The 16,305-nt window shown below is 36.8% G+C and overlaps 1 protein-coding gene across 1 annotated transcript; it reads left to right on the top strand.

The window, feature by feature from the left end:
- Positions 1-478: 478 nt before the first annotated feature.
- LOC128669579 (protein krueppel-like) lies at positions 479-7,138 on the top strand. Its single transcript, XM_053744489.2, has 2 exons — positions 479-740; positions 3,908-7,138. Exons 1-2 carry the CDS (start codon positions 704-706, stop codon positions 4,768-4,770), a joined length of 900 nt encoding a protein of 299 aa, XP_053600464.1. The 5' UTR covers positions 479-703; the 3' UTR covers positions 4,771-7,138.
- The last annotated feature ends 9,167 nt before the right edge of the window (positions 7,139-16,305 follow it).

The following is a 16,305-nucleotide window of genomic DNA, read 5'->3' on the forward strand; positions in this document are numbered from 1 at the left end:
TAACTTGTATTTATTGAAAAGTTATTTAAATTAAAAAAGCGGCTGTTTTTCAAAGAATATATATATATTTCAATAAAAGTTGGAAAAAGTAAAACTGAAAACCTCATAATAATGGTAGAGTCCAGCGCATCTTGTCTACACATATCTGGCGGGGCAATAATAACAACTAATGCAGAAAAGATAGTAAATCTTGTATGTTCTCAAATTAGTTCTCGTAAAGAAAGCGCCGCCCGCCCCAAACAGGAGCCGTCGTAAACATAAAAAGTGCTTATGTGGCGCTCGCGGCGAGGCTAAAAAACTGCCCAGGAAGGAACATAATGTAGTAGCGGCCATAAAAAGTGAATGCATTGCGTGCACACGTGGAGTGCACCGGGGGGCGGGGCGGGGCGCGGGCGGGCGGGTTGGTGAAGTGCGGGAGGGGGCGATGGGGTGTGTTTACCGCGCGGAGGGGCGGCCGAGAGCTGGCATGCTGCCGCGCGCTCCGCCAGTGTTGTGGTAGGTCGCAGCGAGCCTCCTCGTCCGAGCTCACTTACGATCGCGACGTCGTGCCGGGAGAACATGTCATCGGCCTCTATCAAACGTTGTTACGATCATTTATACAAGTTTTAAACAAAAGTTAATTACGGACTGAAGTCTAAAACATTCTACGGGTGGTGCGAAAAACTGCAAATGCATTTAGCATTTTCCGTGAAACTGATGTGAGATGGCCTTGTCTCTGCAGTCGGCGCAGAATTCCAGAGGTTTGTGAGATTTTTATTCAGCGCTCGTCCGGTTCGCTGAATCTGAAGGAAGTGCATGCATGTAAAGTTTCGAAAGTTAGCGGCACCGACATGCGTGTAGCGCGCGCCGCGATTGGCCGCGTCGCCACCATCGCACACATGTTTATTTGCATTCCGGAGCTTTTGCAGATTCAGTGAACCGTGGGCGGCAGGGTACGCGTAGCGCCTTGCTACGAACAGCTACGAAGACGCTACGGATCGTAGCACGCGTCTACAAATTGTTGAATTAAGTAATTCTGATCAGGAACATAGACCCATTAGATTTATTATAAAGTTATAGATGATTTACATGTCTGGACATATTCCTTTGTAAGTACACCAGTCATCAATTTCTATTTTATTACGACATAATACAATATTTTATTTTTGATCACTATTTTATCATTTTCTGCTTAGATATATGCTTATTTTATTTCAATGTGTATGATAATTGTCAATTAATGTTTTAATAATAACTAAATACTGTTGTTTAATTTTTATTCATCAATCAATCACTAAACATTGACTTTAATGGACATTATTAATGACAAATACCAATAAAAGGTGATTAAGGACTGTTTTGTTACTGCCTTTTTGTTCTTTAATAGCTTTAATGGCAGAGATACTTTTAAAAAAAGTAATACATTGTATGTGTACATGTGTAAGTTATACGTTGTATTATCTTCTATCATAATATTGATCACTTCGTTAAAATTCCATTAACAGTATCCATTTTCAATAAATTAATAATTATGAATACAGGAGAACGTAAACTGCATTTGTGTACAAATAGTGGTTGAGTTTTAAATATGATTTGGCCATAAACTTATAAATTTACATTACACCTAAATTAGACTAGTAAAATAAACCAAATTGGTAATTCCTAATTTGTAATACATTTTGAAACGAAAACAGATTACTGTGTTTATACTTGTGCAAACAAAGCAAAATACTTGCCCAATTATATTGCAACTAGGTAAAAAATTAAGAAAAAGAAAATAGTAAAGCAATGATGAGAATAGATTAATTATGTACATAAAATATACAACTCATCTTTGCTTTGTTTCATTATTTTCTTCAGCCGTATCCTTTGATGTAGCTATACACTGGCTATGATTAGGATCAGTTATGGCTCATTGAAATATAGTACAATTGCGCATTGTTATCACAACAAATTAGGCGAGCTGAAGTAGAAGAGCGAAACCTTAGGACAGCCGCGCTTGACGCTTAACCCTAAAGCGCCGAAACCATACGAGTTTGTAATCTGTGCCAGTAGCGGTGGGCAGCGCTACCTCACCACCACCACTCGCGTAATCTCATTATATGCCGATTACCAAAATTAGGCCGCCGCGGATAATCTATGCAAACCCGTATTAAACTCGTTTACTCAATTAGCGTAGTCCCATTGAAATAAACTCTTATCCCTTTAGTCGTTACAATATTTGCGTCAGTTAAACTTATTGCCTACGCAAGTAGTGTTGTTAGGCTAATGAGAAACTGGTTGGATATACATATTCGCATTATAAGTTACATAATTCATTTTACATTATAATTATTTCAAGAAATCATTTTTTATATAATGGAAACTTGTATAATATATTGTTCTCTTTGTCAATAACAAATCGATTGTTCAAAAAACACCAATCGACAGGCTAAAACAGAAGGCAGCTCTTTAACAATAAGGACGTCATTGACACATCTGTTATCGAGCGAACCCTTGCGCAATAATGAGTTATGGAGTGGCAGCCGCAGGCGAGTTCATAAAAGTATTGTATATGGGTTATTGACAAATATTTATGGCGTATAAAGAGGGGATAATTACAACTCTTTAGCACATAAAAAGTGCCTCGGGAAGGGTGCGGTGCGCTGTAAAAATTTATCAGCTACATTGTCACCCGCCGACCGCCTGCCAGCGACCGCTTGTAAAGCTCTATTCTAAACTAACAATGCTACGATTCTTTTTTTTATAAATAACGCTTCAGGCAAAATTAATTAATAAAAAAACTTAATTCAAGAAGTACAATGTAGATATCTTAAAGAAAGGGAAAGTATGAAACTTATTATAATCATGTCCCAATTTGCATTTACAGTCCTTAATCCTGTATTTACTTGTTTAAACTTTTACATTACGCTGGTATTACAATTCGGGGCACATCACGAGTGCGGTTCGCTGTTCCTCGAAACAGCGAGAGGAATGTTATTAAAAAGTTATGGGATAAGCCGGCTACGTGCCGCCCGACGCCTCCGCCTAATCACAAACTTTAAAATTATCTTACGCTCTGTACTTTGAATAACATGCTACGGCTCTATAAGTTCTCCATAGATCGTTACGTTACTTCAATTACTTATGTCTTTAAAAAAATAAAATAATGGTTGAAAAAGTTCAGCCCCGTGTTACATCTACATCTCAAATATTTGCTGAATACACATTGAACAAAATACTTTAGCTATCTTCTTTCAATTATGCTCGCGCCGCCGTCCGAGCGGACGAATTAATTCCCGGCTAAGTAGATGCCTCCTGTAAGCTCCCCGCGCCTCCTCTTCACGCCTCGAGGAGAACTTTCAATTATGATTTTGTCTAATTTTAATTAAGTGCTCTCAAAAAGGCTTTCTCTCGTCGAAATTAATATTTGAATATAATTTGGGAGGAGCGGGCAGGCGGAGTTTGCCGCTCGAGGAATAATTAATTTCATTATATTGCTAAGTGGTCCGGTCGGACTTCGCACGCTTTTAATGCCTACTATATAACTAACTAAAAGTTTTGGTGCTAACTTTTGGTGGAAAGTAACTTTTTCAAATTTTATATACTTATCCGAAATAAACATTTAAAAAATAAGACAAGAAATCGAAGAAAGAGTGAAATGAGGAGTGTAGAGGCAATTTGCGCAACAGGTCGGGGCGGAAGCGACCTGCAGCGGCGTGATTGCGACCAAATGTTCCTCCGCAGCGTCTGGCTCATCGTTTTTGCCGCATTTTTTGCTTCTCTGCTGATAAGTATGCTATCGATAGGTTCGACTTTGTTGTTTGTTTAGGCCACAGTTAACCCGTGACGGAAGTGATCTCAATACTCTTCTCACTCTTTAGTTTATTCTAGTTTACTATCTATTTATATACCATCGAATCACGAACTCTATTTTCTTTTGTTGTAGGTGTTTCGGTAAGGCCGCTATCAGCAATGCGCCAAGAATCACTTCCGATGCTAGCAGAGCGACTGCTGGCGACGCGCGCGGCCGCGTTGGTAGCGGGGCTGCCCGCCGAGCTGTACTCGGGGGCGCTGCTGGCTGCCTGGCCGCCCTCGCCCCCCGCGCCACTGCTACCGCCGCCAGAACTAGAGCGCTCGCGCAAGAGAAGACGCACCTTCAAGTTAGAGGACACCACCGCCACGGCGCCCCCTTCCCCGCCATCCTCCGGCTCCTCTCCCGGAGCTGCAGACCCACCTCGAGATAAACTCTTCACCTGCAAGGTCTGCTCTCGCTCGTTTGGATATAAACATGTTCTTCAAAACCACGAGCGTACTCACACGGGGGAGAAACCTTTCGAATGTGGAGAATGTCACAAGCGTTTCACACGTGATCATCATCTAAAGACCCATCTCCGTCTACACACAGGAGAAAAACCATACAGCTGTCCACATTGCCCGCGTCATTTCGTGCAAGTCGCTAATCTTCGTCGACACCTGCGCGTTCACACCGGGGAGCGTCCTTATGCCTGCGCCCGCTGTCCAGCACGTTTCTCAGACTCCAATCAACTGAAGGCGCATGCCCTGGTTCATGAAGGAGACGCGCCGTTCGCCTGCCGGTGCGGCGCGCGGTTCAGACGGCGGCAAGCGGCGGCGCTGCACCGGTGCGCGGGCGCCGGCTGCGAGCCCGACACGGCCAGCCCGCCGGCCGCGGCCGCGCCGGACTGGCGCTGGGACGAGTGGCCCGAGCAGACCGAGCCCGAGGACCTGTCGCTGCCGCGGAGGCCGGCCACGCCGGACTCGCCCACCGACCTGCGCGTGCACTCCGCGTAGTGGCCGCGTGCCACGCGCCGCTGAGCCGGTATACGAGTTCCTCCTGAGTAGAGCCGCGCCGCTGCCGGTCACGGATCCGCCGATGATGTTCCGGTGTTCGCTAACTTACTTCCAAAAATTCCAAAAATCTGTTTTACAAAACTTTTGCTCCACTAAGCATTGTTGCAATTTTTTTGTATATTTTCTCGGTAAAACTACTGACGCTGTCTCGTTAGGTAGTAGTCCATTCTTTTTTTATGTTTTTGCATTTGCAACGATCGTCATAAAAACACTTTTTCATCCATGTTACAATTTAGAAGTTTATTGTCGTACTATTTGCATAATCGCACAGCGAGGTGAAGCAAAAACGCAACCGTTTGTTCCTTTGTTTTCGGACTTGCAAAACATAGTACGAATAACTACATTGCACAAAAGATATTTTTTGATTTATTGGCACATTCTATAGTCTCCAGATGGCAACAAAAAGTGTTTCGTTATGCTTGATCTTTCTTTACTGATGTTCAATCGTCATCTGCTCGTAGCTTCATAAGCGGGAACCGGAATATGCTTCGAGAAGGCCGCGACATTGGCTTATTATTTCATCGACAAAGACTAGCTCACAATTGGTAATTATCAAGTATTGATTCGGCATCGAGTTCCGCGCTTACACAATGCCAATGACATTGTAGATCGTCGCTCCTTCTTTATAACCGGTTCATAATCAACTCTTTTTGTACAAATTACTAAAGAAATATTCAATATTCGTCTTGTGTTAAATTACAGGGGAGATTTCTTTGGGATTTTTGGAATATCATTTTTATTTTAATAAAATATTTAAAATTACGAGCACCATTGGCCTAGTGCTCGCGGCCGCGCGGGCCGGCAGCCGCGCCTTGTGCTTCTGTACATACTGCTGTCTTTATTAAAGTATTTATTGTTTTAGCTTAAGGTTATGTGGATATGGTATCCAATCACAATGGAACCGATTGTCTACTGTTAATATTATATGTAAATACATATTTATTATGCGGTGTTTAATATACAAGATGTTTAGGTAATGCCTAAATGTCACAAAAGGAAATGTAGTATAAAACGAGATAAAAAGTGCTTACTTATGTGCTTTTTAAGTTTGGATTATGTACACTTGGATTAGATCGTGTATTTTAAAATAGGTTAAGAAGAAAGTCAAAATATTTAATATGAATATTGTACATACATAAATTATAATTATATGTAATGATGAATCTCTCCTCAGTGTACATATTCCAGCACATGTTATGTAGAGTGTGGAGGTGTAAGTAGAGTGAGCGGAGATCGCTCTCTGAACATTACTGCAATTTGTTCTACGGGTATTAGTTTCCTACTAGGTGTAGTGTGTTTAATTTCTTTGTTTATGATCTTATTTAATAACTTAGTGATTGTTCTGAATGTTTAGCGCACATGGTTCTATAATGATTGTGTCTATTTAAGTAGTACTGATTGTTGATTTATTATTATTTTATTTTTTTAGAATTAAGATTTTCGCGTGTAGATTCTTGTCCTATATGGAATATATAAGTGAATTATAAATACTATACGAAATATTTTCCCAAAGAAATTATTGGTACAAACGTTAATGTGTACAAATTTAAGGATAATTCCATTTTAGAAGTTGTAAATCCATGTTGCAATGTTGTATTATTACTGTAGTTAGTGAAGTAAGGCAAACGGTGCCATTATCTACCTCATACGACTATGGTTTACTACGCCAGGGTAAAGAGCCAAAGTTCTTGGAATATTTCCTATTGTTTATCTTTGCTGAGATAACGTACAAATGTCAGAGGTGTGCTCGCCTGCAAGCGAGTTGCTGGACTATTGCTGTTTGAGACTGATTTTAGTTTGTGTCGTGAATCGCCCAAATGGTTATAAACCTATTATTGCGCTGGCGCATACACCGACAACTTTTAAAACCACGCAATCGCCCGCTGAGCTGCGGGTGTCAGGGCGTGGCATGCAATCTTACTTAGTTCCTATATTAATTAAGTATTCATTTGTTTCCTTAGTTACATATTTGTTTAATTTTTTCATTTGTTAGTCAATAAACGTATTTCTCATAAACTGTGCCATTTGTTTAGTTCAAGAACTTATCTCGATTCTTCAAAACTAATATAACATCTGACCGTTCAATAAGTTAACCAAATGGAACTGCCACTAAACTTATCTACCTCAAGCTCGGATACAGGTGTCGCTTCATCGACAATTTAACGAATTATTCCACTTTAACTATTTTACTTGTACAAATTAATATAAGATATTCTGAATGTGAAATAATTATGGTACGACGCTATAAATGTATTTCTTTATCAATGTCCAGTACATAATTATGAAATAAAGAGATGTTTGTTATTTACTTTTATCTTTTATTGCTTTTTACCACTTAATTACAGCTAATAATACCTATCATCATACATCACACAATATAGTTAAAGCTAAACAAAGTCGAAATTACAGAAAAGGATACATCACATACAAAAAAATGGAATGTAGTAATTCAAATTTTCTTTTGGCAACCATGAAATAAAGAAGGGAGTTATATCTTAAATCAGCTCTAAGTAATGAGTTGTCTGTCAGCACTATCACGACCCCTGATAAGATCATTTCGATAGAAACATAACACACATAAAGATTCACTTAACAAAAAAAAACATTTAAACTTCAAATCCTAAAGAATTTTGTCTAAGACTTAATTACAAATTATTAATAACGCGACACGCGTAATTTATATACAGGGTAACTATTCTCTCTTATCTTTGTGTACAAACCATCATGCAGAAACTCAGTTTTTTGTAAATACAATACCAGATTGTTTCAAGTTATATTACTTTAAAAACATGTTAGCTAAGTTAAGCAATATGTGTAAGGAATTTATTAGGAACCCAACATCTACATTGAGAAATAAAGTAAACTTCCTTACATTAAAATACATCTAGATCAAACATTGAAACCATGATTGTATTGTAATAAGTATGTACTGATGACTTGTCAGTTTTGACAGATTGTTCATTGCAGGTTATTTTTCTTGATCCTAAAAATATGATTTTGTAGAAATATTATATACTAATATTATATGAAATCCGCATTGATTCAGGAGTGCAATTACTATTATTAACATCTGCTAGGGCTTAAAACGTTCTTACGGTAAATAGATAGCTTGGTATGTGTGTATAGTGTTAGATGATTCTAGAAGCAGCGCACGACACGGCATAGCTTCGGAGACAAACGCAGCGGAATCCGGTTGGTATTTATTAAATTAATCGCTCGCCCTAGCACCCCCCCCCTCCCCTCTCACACCCCCTGTCTTCTAATACCCCTTACCACGCCCTGCTTAACTCCACCTGTGCCATACAAATTACTGCGAATCCATTAATCAATGCAAACCCTAAAATAGCGATTATGCTTTCTTATAGAGAGCCACATACGAGAAAATCATAGATTTATATTTTTTAAATGGGTATATATTTTTGTTTTGAAGTGTAAAAAAATAGTACCATGACTAGCAGTTATGTTACCTAGAGTCCAGACTAGACAGCCTACGTTGTTCTTTAATTTTTGTTTACTAGAAAGGCCATTACTTTATTTATCTGAATCATGCTTAAATTTTCTCTTCACATTTATTTGCTCAACTTCAATGAAATTGGAAAATTTTCAAAATTGGAAATTACATAATTTATTATTTTTTAAATTGTTTATTCAAATTGGGGTACCTAAGAAAAAAATATAATACCCATGTAGATTTCTCTCGCTCTTATTTGAGATATAATAAATAGTTTTAATTACTAATCCTTTCAATCAGTGGCTATCATATAATAAGTGAAACTAAATTTCCATTCATGAACATGGAAATCAAACATCCAACAACTGCAATGATGATTGATTACACGACGACCTGCCTGTAAGTGAGAACTAAATCAGGACTAATAGCAAGTTAATGGGAATATTTGAAACAGTAGTAGGAGTAGTCAGCGAGGACGAGAGCAGGCGAATTATAATTTATTTGGAGAAGTGGCAACGAGCCGACGCCCCGCGCCCCGCGCCGCTCGACCTACCCTTTGCTTTCGCCCTTCGTTACGGGTACACACCCCAAGCGTTGCAGCTCGGAAACTCGTTTATTTTTCTTAATTTTATTTTTAAAGGCTAAAATAAATAAATAAAACACACGATACAGATACTTAAACTAAAAAATGAAGCAAATTAGTTATAATACGAGATTGGTCGAGCATTGCTTTGTATAGAAACAAGTATAAGCAAATAGGGAGAAGTTTAGCCCTTTCGATGTGACACAAAATAGACTACGTAAAAAACTTAACTGTAAAACTTCAATCCAAACGTCTTCATATCTCAGATAACTTAATTTTTTAAATTCTTTTATTGGACTATAAAGTCTAATATCATACTTAGATACTAAGATATTAAAAGAATTTAAGATTGATAAGCACCAATATCCTTGCCTTTAACGCCAAAGATGTTATATCTATACTCAATGTTAATAACTATTTTATTCTCTAACCAACCAATATTCGATACTAATTCAAAAGTACAACTACCTATGTACATCGAAGGTTAAAAAGGAAAATGGACTTGACATTTAAAACTATACTAGAAGTTGTCATCTGACACTATAGCATAAGTATTAGTTGTGTAAGGTAAATTATAGTTGTTGTAACCAGTTAATAATGACTGAATAAAAATAAAATTACAGTGAAAAATTTATTTATACACAAGTTTGATACATCAAAAAAATATCAAGCAAAGACTTTAAATATTATAAATAAATACATCTAGTATCCATTTCAATGTTAAATAAAATAATAACTAATATCTCACAAGTTAAAAATATTGAATTACATGTCGTAGACATTTTCATTTAAATTATCTTTTAGAAAAATAAATACATATAAGAATAGTATTGTTGATTAATTAAGCTACAACGCTTTGGGGGGGAACTTATACTTTCTGTTTTTTTCTGGAGGTAGGTAGCGTTCAAAGGAGCTGGCGGGGTGCGGGGCGCGGCGCTTGCGGGGGACGGAATTAAGAGGGAGTCGGGGGCCGCCCTGGATACTGAGAGGAGTTTTAACCAATTAATTTTGTTCCTCAACGCAAACTCCGCTATATAATAAGGTATAAGTAGGCATTAACTGAGGCGCGCCGATAGCTAGCCCGACGGGGGCGACTTCGTCTTCTCCGAGCCTCTTATAACGATGTTTTATTTCTTGTTAAGCTCTCCGTTTCTCCACTTTTAATATTTAATGGCATTTTCATGGCCCGTGTTTTATAGCGCACTTACGAATTCCCAACATTATTGACGTTATTTTATCGGAGCTGTTGTTTTCCGACGTCGGCAGTTATAATTGCATATCATTAAAAATCGTGCACTTTATTAAGCTATAAATTAATTTAAGTATAATATTATTCTCTTTTAATGAATATAAATTTGGAATCGGTCGAACTAATTAGATAAACACATAATAGATAGTTTCCCTCGAAAAAAGTACATGTTAGGTATATACAGTATGCACTTAAAAGGATAAACGGTATTGTAACTCTGTATACTTTAGTAGATGCACTCATCTACTCAACACCACCTGCCATTCGAAGAAACACATCCACGTCTTTGTTTAATGAACCATATGTCTCGCCTTCGCTCGTGCTTTACCCATTTCTACCGTGAAGAGATATAAATAAATACTCATATAAAAAGTCTTCCCTTTTATCAATCCGTGACTAAACACCCAAAAACTTCGCCTATGTATCCCATATACTGGAAGCGGAGAGATTTAAAAATAAGATGTTCCACAAAAACACTAGCGATCGCGCCTCGAGCCGCGTCTCGCGTCAATATGACGCTCTTAAAAAACACTCCTTAACAACGGTATTGTGTTGTTAAAAAACAAGAACGCATCACAAGAAAAAACAAACCGCAGACTACATTTAAAAAACGAAACGCAGCACGCGAGTCAGCCGAGACACCCTTTCCCTTTTGCGCGGCGACGCGAGCTACGTTTTTTCTTTATCTAAGTAGGGGTTGCGTTTTTTACCGCGATGCTACGTATAAATTAATAACTGAACGTGCTCATAATCTGCTGTTCGGAACACTTTCAGCTTTGTTATTTTTTTACAACTCCTCGCTCATTTGTTTTTGTGTGGCGACGTCGGAAACGCAGCGGTTCGTTACGTCCGCCGCGCGACAGGTGCTGCACTGTTTCATCAATACATTGACACTAAAACCAGTGAAATTGTGCATTTCTTGTATAATTACAGACATTACATATAATAATAAATAGTTTAGACTTTGTTATTACAAAAAATATTAATTAATAACACAAAACTGCCGCGGGCAGCGATTGAAGCAAAATATAACTTCGCACATTAACGAATAAACAATATTGTAGTTAGTTTTGTAGTGAAATATTTCACATTTCAGGAAAATGTTACTATACATCTGTATTCCTCTACATTTGACATTTATTATCTTTGGAATCCATAGACTCGAGCAGGATGGCAACTTGATAAAAAACACAAAATTAGTTAAAAGAATAGGAGTTGCACCGGAAGACATTCCAGGAAACGACTGTGCTCAGTTAATAATGTGTAGATGACCGTTTTTGCCCACATTCTGACACAACTGTTGCGGCTCTCGATTCAGAAAGCGAGTGACACCACGCGCCAATTTCTTGATAACTGTTATTAAACCTACATTAAACTAGCACGGGAGTTATTCTGCAGGGAGGTCCACTAAATTTATAGGTATGTTGAACTAATTTGAACTTCGGTTAAATCGCTGTAGGTATTTTATGTTTTGTGCATTAATATTATATTACCTAAAATGTAGACAAAGATTTTTTTTATTGTTACTTAGATACGCTATTGAAGCAATGGCGCGTATTGTACGCAAATCAAATGTTTGTAGAAATAGGTGTCATAGGGATAAAAAAATACTTCTCCAAAAGCATTTCACAAAGAGAATCTATAGAAGGAATAAATCTTTGAAAGGTACAAATCTGGCTGCACCTACGTGTAGGTAAGCAAATACGTGAATGCATTGGACACGCATTGTGACGCGGTGCACGTGTGGGACTCTGGAGCAGTAGGTTAAGGTCCCGATTCGATTCTCGGTGACAATCGATTATTGCGCTCTGTTTACCCTTTTCGAACGATACTTCAACATTATGAGGATTCACTCAATTGCATATCGAATCATTAAAGGTTTTAGCTAGGTCACGATTTTAACTTATAATTTCTAGATTGACAGAAGTACTAATACTTCACGATATGTCTGATATTGTCATTCGTTGGCACAAAATATATAAGTATTTATCAAGAAAAAGAAAAAAGTACCACGGTTTCAAGATATTTTCGAAGAGTCCAATAAAGTTTACGCCTGGTGATAGGGCAAGTGTTTATTATATATTCAAGTTGGTATATTTTTTTCATTAATAACATGTTATTCAGTTTATCTATCTCTATCTTTATCTAATTAATATAATTAAGTAAAGACACTAATTAAGCAGGAAAACTATTACAAAATTCACATCACTAATATTAACTGTTATAATAATAATAATTCCGATTTCATCAACAACTCCATTTCCAAGTGGATCCAAACTGCAGCCATAAAAACCCGCCCGCGCTCTGCCACGTCACGATCGCGATCACGCAAAAACTCGTATTTTGATAGCAACCGCCGGCCATTGTCGCGACCAATTCTGATTATTGATTTTTACGCTAAATAATCCCTTTTTCAAAATTCTTATGGATCACAATAATTTTCTTTAACATTTTGATGTAGTGCACAAAAGAGTGATCATACAATGCTATCATTAATAACCCGTAGTATAGAACTTGTCGCGATTTCATTTTTTGTGTAACAATTTGATGTAGGTCTGTATACTTCAATGTAAGAAACGTACAATATTTAAATTACATAAATACAAAAATACAAGAACATAATAAAATGACGTTCTTGGTAAATGACTATAATATTACCATTTAACTGTCTACACGTTTTCCGTACTTTGTCTTCCGACTAAATTCTCAGGTAATTAATTTACATTCTTTACTAACTAGGCGCAATAATCATTCTTTACTAACTACGAGCATAAATTATTTGCGATACATTCAATGAATATAATTTTATTGATGCCGGCATTCCTAAGAAAAGAGTAATATTAAGAAGAAACAAATTTCTCACAAATGTGTTTGTTCAGAGAGTGTAATCCTTTAATCCTTCAGTATCAGTAGTATTCCGAGCGTTGTTGCGTGCGACAATGCGTACAACAGCAACAGTGCAAGGCTGCCGTTTGAGGACAACGCCGACGAAACGTCCGACAAAAGAGTTGTTTGTGTCCGTTTTGCATTAGTTGTTTTTTGAACCACCGCGCTACTGGTTTTGTTGGCATTTAATCCGTTTGTGATCTCCTTTCTTGTGTTTTGATAAAGGGACGAAGCGCCCCAAAGTTTATTAGGACATCGCTTCACTTTCTTTGAAATCGTTTTTCACTTCACAATAAAAAAAAACACGTATTATTTATAGCTCAATAATTTATTTTTCTTGTTGGTATTATAATTGAAGAACTCTTAGAAACCTCAACTGGTAATGAAACTCTATCTTTGCGAAATCAGAATCCCTATCGATTCAAAGGAAATTTCCCGGAGATTTTGCTATTTTAGTAAATACAGGTATACTTCTACGAGCTATTTAGTAATTTATCTTTTTTACAAATTCCTGATTACGTTTTATTGTCAGGTGTGGTATAGTTTAGTTCAGCTTCATCTGCGCAACATCACGGTCGCGAGCGCGCAAAAAACGCGCAACGGGTGTCGACAAAAGGGGAAATTTTTTTAATCGTCAAAAAAGAGTTCAACAATAGCTTGATAACCCAAATGCGCTAACGGGCTTGCAACTTGATCATCTCAACACCTTGATCAATGTGGGTTACTAGATGTAGGCGCGACCGGTGCCTTTACTCCGATTGCTAAAATTGGCGGCTGACGAAAGCTGACACCATCCGGGAACTGTTGCCGTGTTGCGAACAAACTGTATTGCCCAAAATGGGGTAAAAGAGTTCAATCGCAAACAAAAAAAATGACAAAATACAGCTGTTGCAACTAACTGTTAAAAGTTAAATTGAAGTAAACAATATAGTACCTAAGTACTCTAGGTGTTTGTGTAATCAAATTCAAACGATGTTGTTGCTAGTCACAATACAACAAACTTTGTTGCTATGAAATAGTTTTTTGGTTCATAAAACTTTTTATTTAGTATCTTATAATTTTGTTAAATATCTAACAAAAAATAAAATAATTAAATGTATAACAAAGTATGTATGTAAAGTACCCTATATCAGTTACCAATATATTTACCATGCAGTCACTTGCATACGAGTTTCGACCTTGAACTTTGGAAATCAATAGCACCATTACCACAAGTGCACTATTATGGCATCAGCTGATCTCTTGTTAGAGTTCAATGCACTTTTCAATGTTCTCTGCTATGATGCATGCAGAAAAAATGCATAGACAAAAAACGCGTGTCGATCCATATTGAAAAAGTTCAACCCTTCCGTCGCGTGGCAGGTACCCTATACACAACCCTTTACAAAAAACACTCGGGGAGGCGAAAGGGAAAAAAGGGTTATTATTACGCATGCGTCCCAAGGGATCAGTGCCCTTGTTTCTCATTTTAAAATTTCTAGCCAGCACGTTTGATTTTTATAATTTGAATATTTTATTTTGAAGTTACGCAACCGCATTTTTCTAAATAGGTATAGATTTAAGCTTCTTTCAGAAGATTGCATTAGAAACGTTTTTGGAAACAATAACGTGGTAATTTAATAGGTACTTTTATAATGACTTGTTTATAAATAAATTGATCTCTCAGAAAACAAAAAGAAAAAGACGTAATTATATTCACGCGTTTCTCGAAATTCAACTAGTTTACCTAATGGCAAGTAAGTTTAGAGAAAAATTATATTAATTTTAAATTATAATGATCCAACTTTAGGATGAATAATGTGAAGTACTTAGGGACATTTTTATTTTTTACTTATTTAATTAGTAAAAAATAAAAATCTAATATTAGGAATAAAAGTCTTTAATATTGTTACAAAATTTCATTAAAGACTAGACGGAGCCTATCGCCGAAAATAGATATAGCTCTAAGATGATACTCTAAGATTACATGTAGATATTTTTAGTAATTGTACATAAATTGGCCAGTAAATGGCCTGTGATTTAATTCAGATATAAGTATTTCATGTTTTGGAAAGTTAAATGTGAAAGAAGAGACAGGACTTCAGCGTCTGTATTGTTGGTGTATCATCAATCAGTGTTTATAATTGCCTATCGTTTTGTTAAATGTTATAGTGATTTCGTTATCAAACGTATCAAAGGCGTAACATGCTTTCAAATATGTTTTTAAAAAATATCTAAGTCAGATGCGTAATATAATATAAAACACGAATTGGTAACAAACTTCTAGCTAATCTATATCGGATAGTACTTCCATAACGAAACAAAACATTGAAGCAACCATTTCGGGCGACCTGCTCAAACCTGTAATAAGAACGAATTTAACGCGCACGACAAACGCACATAATTCGATAATAACAAACAGACGCAGCGAAAACACGGACAAAGCTACCATGGAGCGGAGTAAAACTATAATTAAGAAAGATAAATATCGTTTATTACTGTTAGGAAAGTCGATTAGAAAAAACTACCCCTTTCACCCCACAATTTGTAACCCGTACAGTGGGCGCCGCTCGACACGCATAAAAAGTTACGACTCGCGTGTTTATAATGTGGAGTCTACTTTTTAGTTACAATCTTTAAAATAACAAAGGCATTTAATTAAATGGTATTAATAAAATGTTTTCTTATCAAATGATTTTTACAATCAGACAGATACAGATTCGCTTTACACGGAACTTTTTGGTTATAGTGAAATTAAATTACTAATATCAAGATCAAAATCAAATGAAAATACAAATCAAAATCATTTCTCCTTATTTCTATTTATGTTTTGCTTTGTATTGGTGTATTTATCAGAATAAACATCACATAATTCTTGAAATATTCACGTATAATAATTAATTCAACAAAAGAATGGCTTCTTGGGCTTCTTGAGCTTAGACAGCAAACGATTCTCAACATCCAATAACTAAAATTGTGGTATCCATATTTGTTTAGCCCTGGAAAAAATGTTACAGTTACATAACGCTTTTCCATAATAATAGAATCATTATCGAAAACAGAAGAGCGGGCAGCTGATTTATTGGACGATAATAGTCGCTGTCATAAATAGCTTTTTCTAATGAATGTTTTTTATCGCGAGTTGCACCGGGCGCACCGGGCTGGTACGCAGCTTTTTATTGATGCACTCTTCGAATTATGTATGCACATGAAGTGTTTTTTTACGAATTATAAAAAAAATATATTAGCTAGGGTACAACCATTTTGAAAGTTTCTTGACGTACATAATAGGAAAAATTGTATCAAGCTAGGCATTAACAAATATGT

The sequence above is a fragment of the Plodia interpunctella genome, chromosome 4 (genome assembly GCF_027563975.2).
Source record: "Plodia interpunctella isolate USDA-ARS_2022_Savannah chromosome 4, ilPloInte3.2, whole genome shotgun sequence".
Taxonomy (NCBI): Eukaryota; Metazoa; Arthropoda; class Insecta; order Lepidoptera; family Pyralidae; genus Plodia; species Plodia interpunctella.

Coding starts and splice junctions, on each gene's coding strand:
- LOC128669579 (XM_053744489.2), top strand. CDS start 704: ATGGCCTTGTCTCTGCAGTCGGCGCAGAATTCCAGAG. Junction 741..3,907: donor GTCGGCGCAGAATTCCAGAG/GTTTGTGAGATT, acceptor CTTTTGTTGTAG/GTGTTTCGGTAAGGCCGCTA.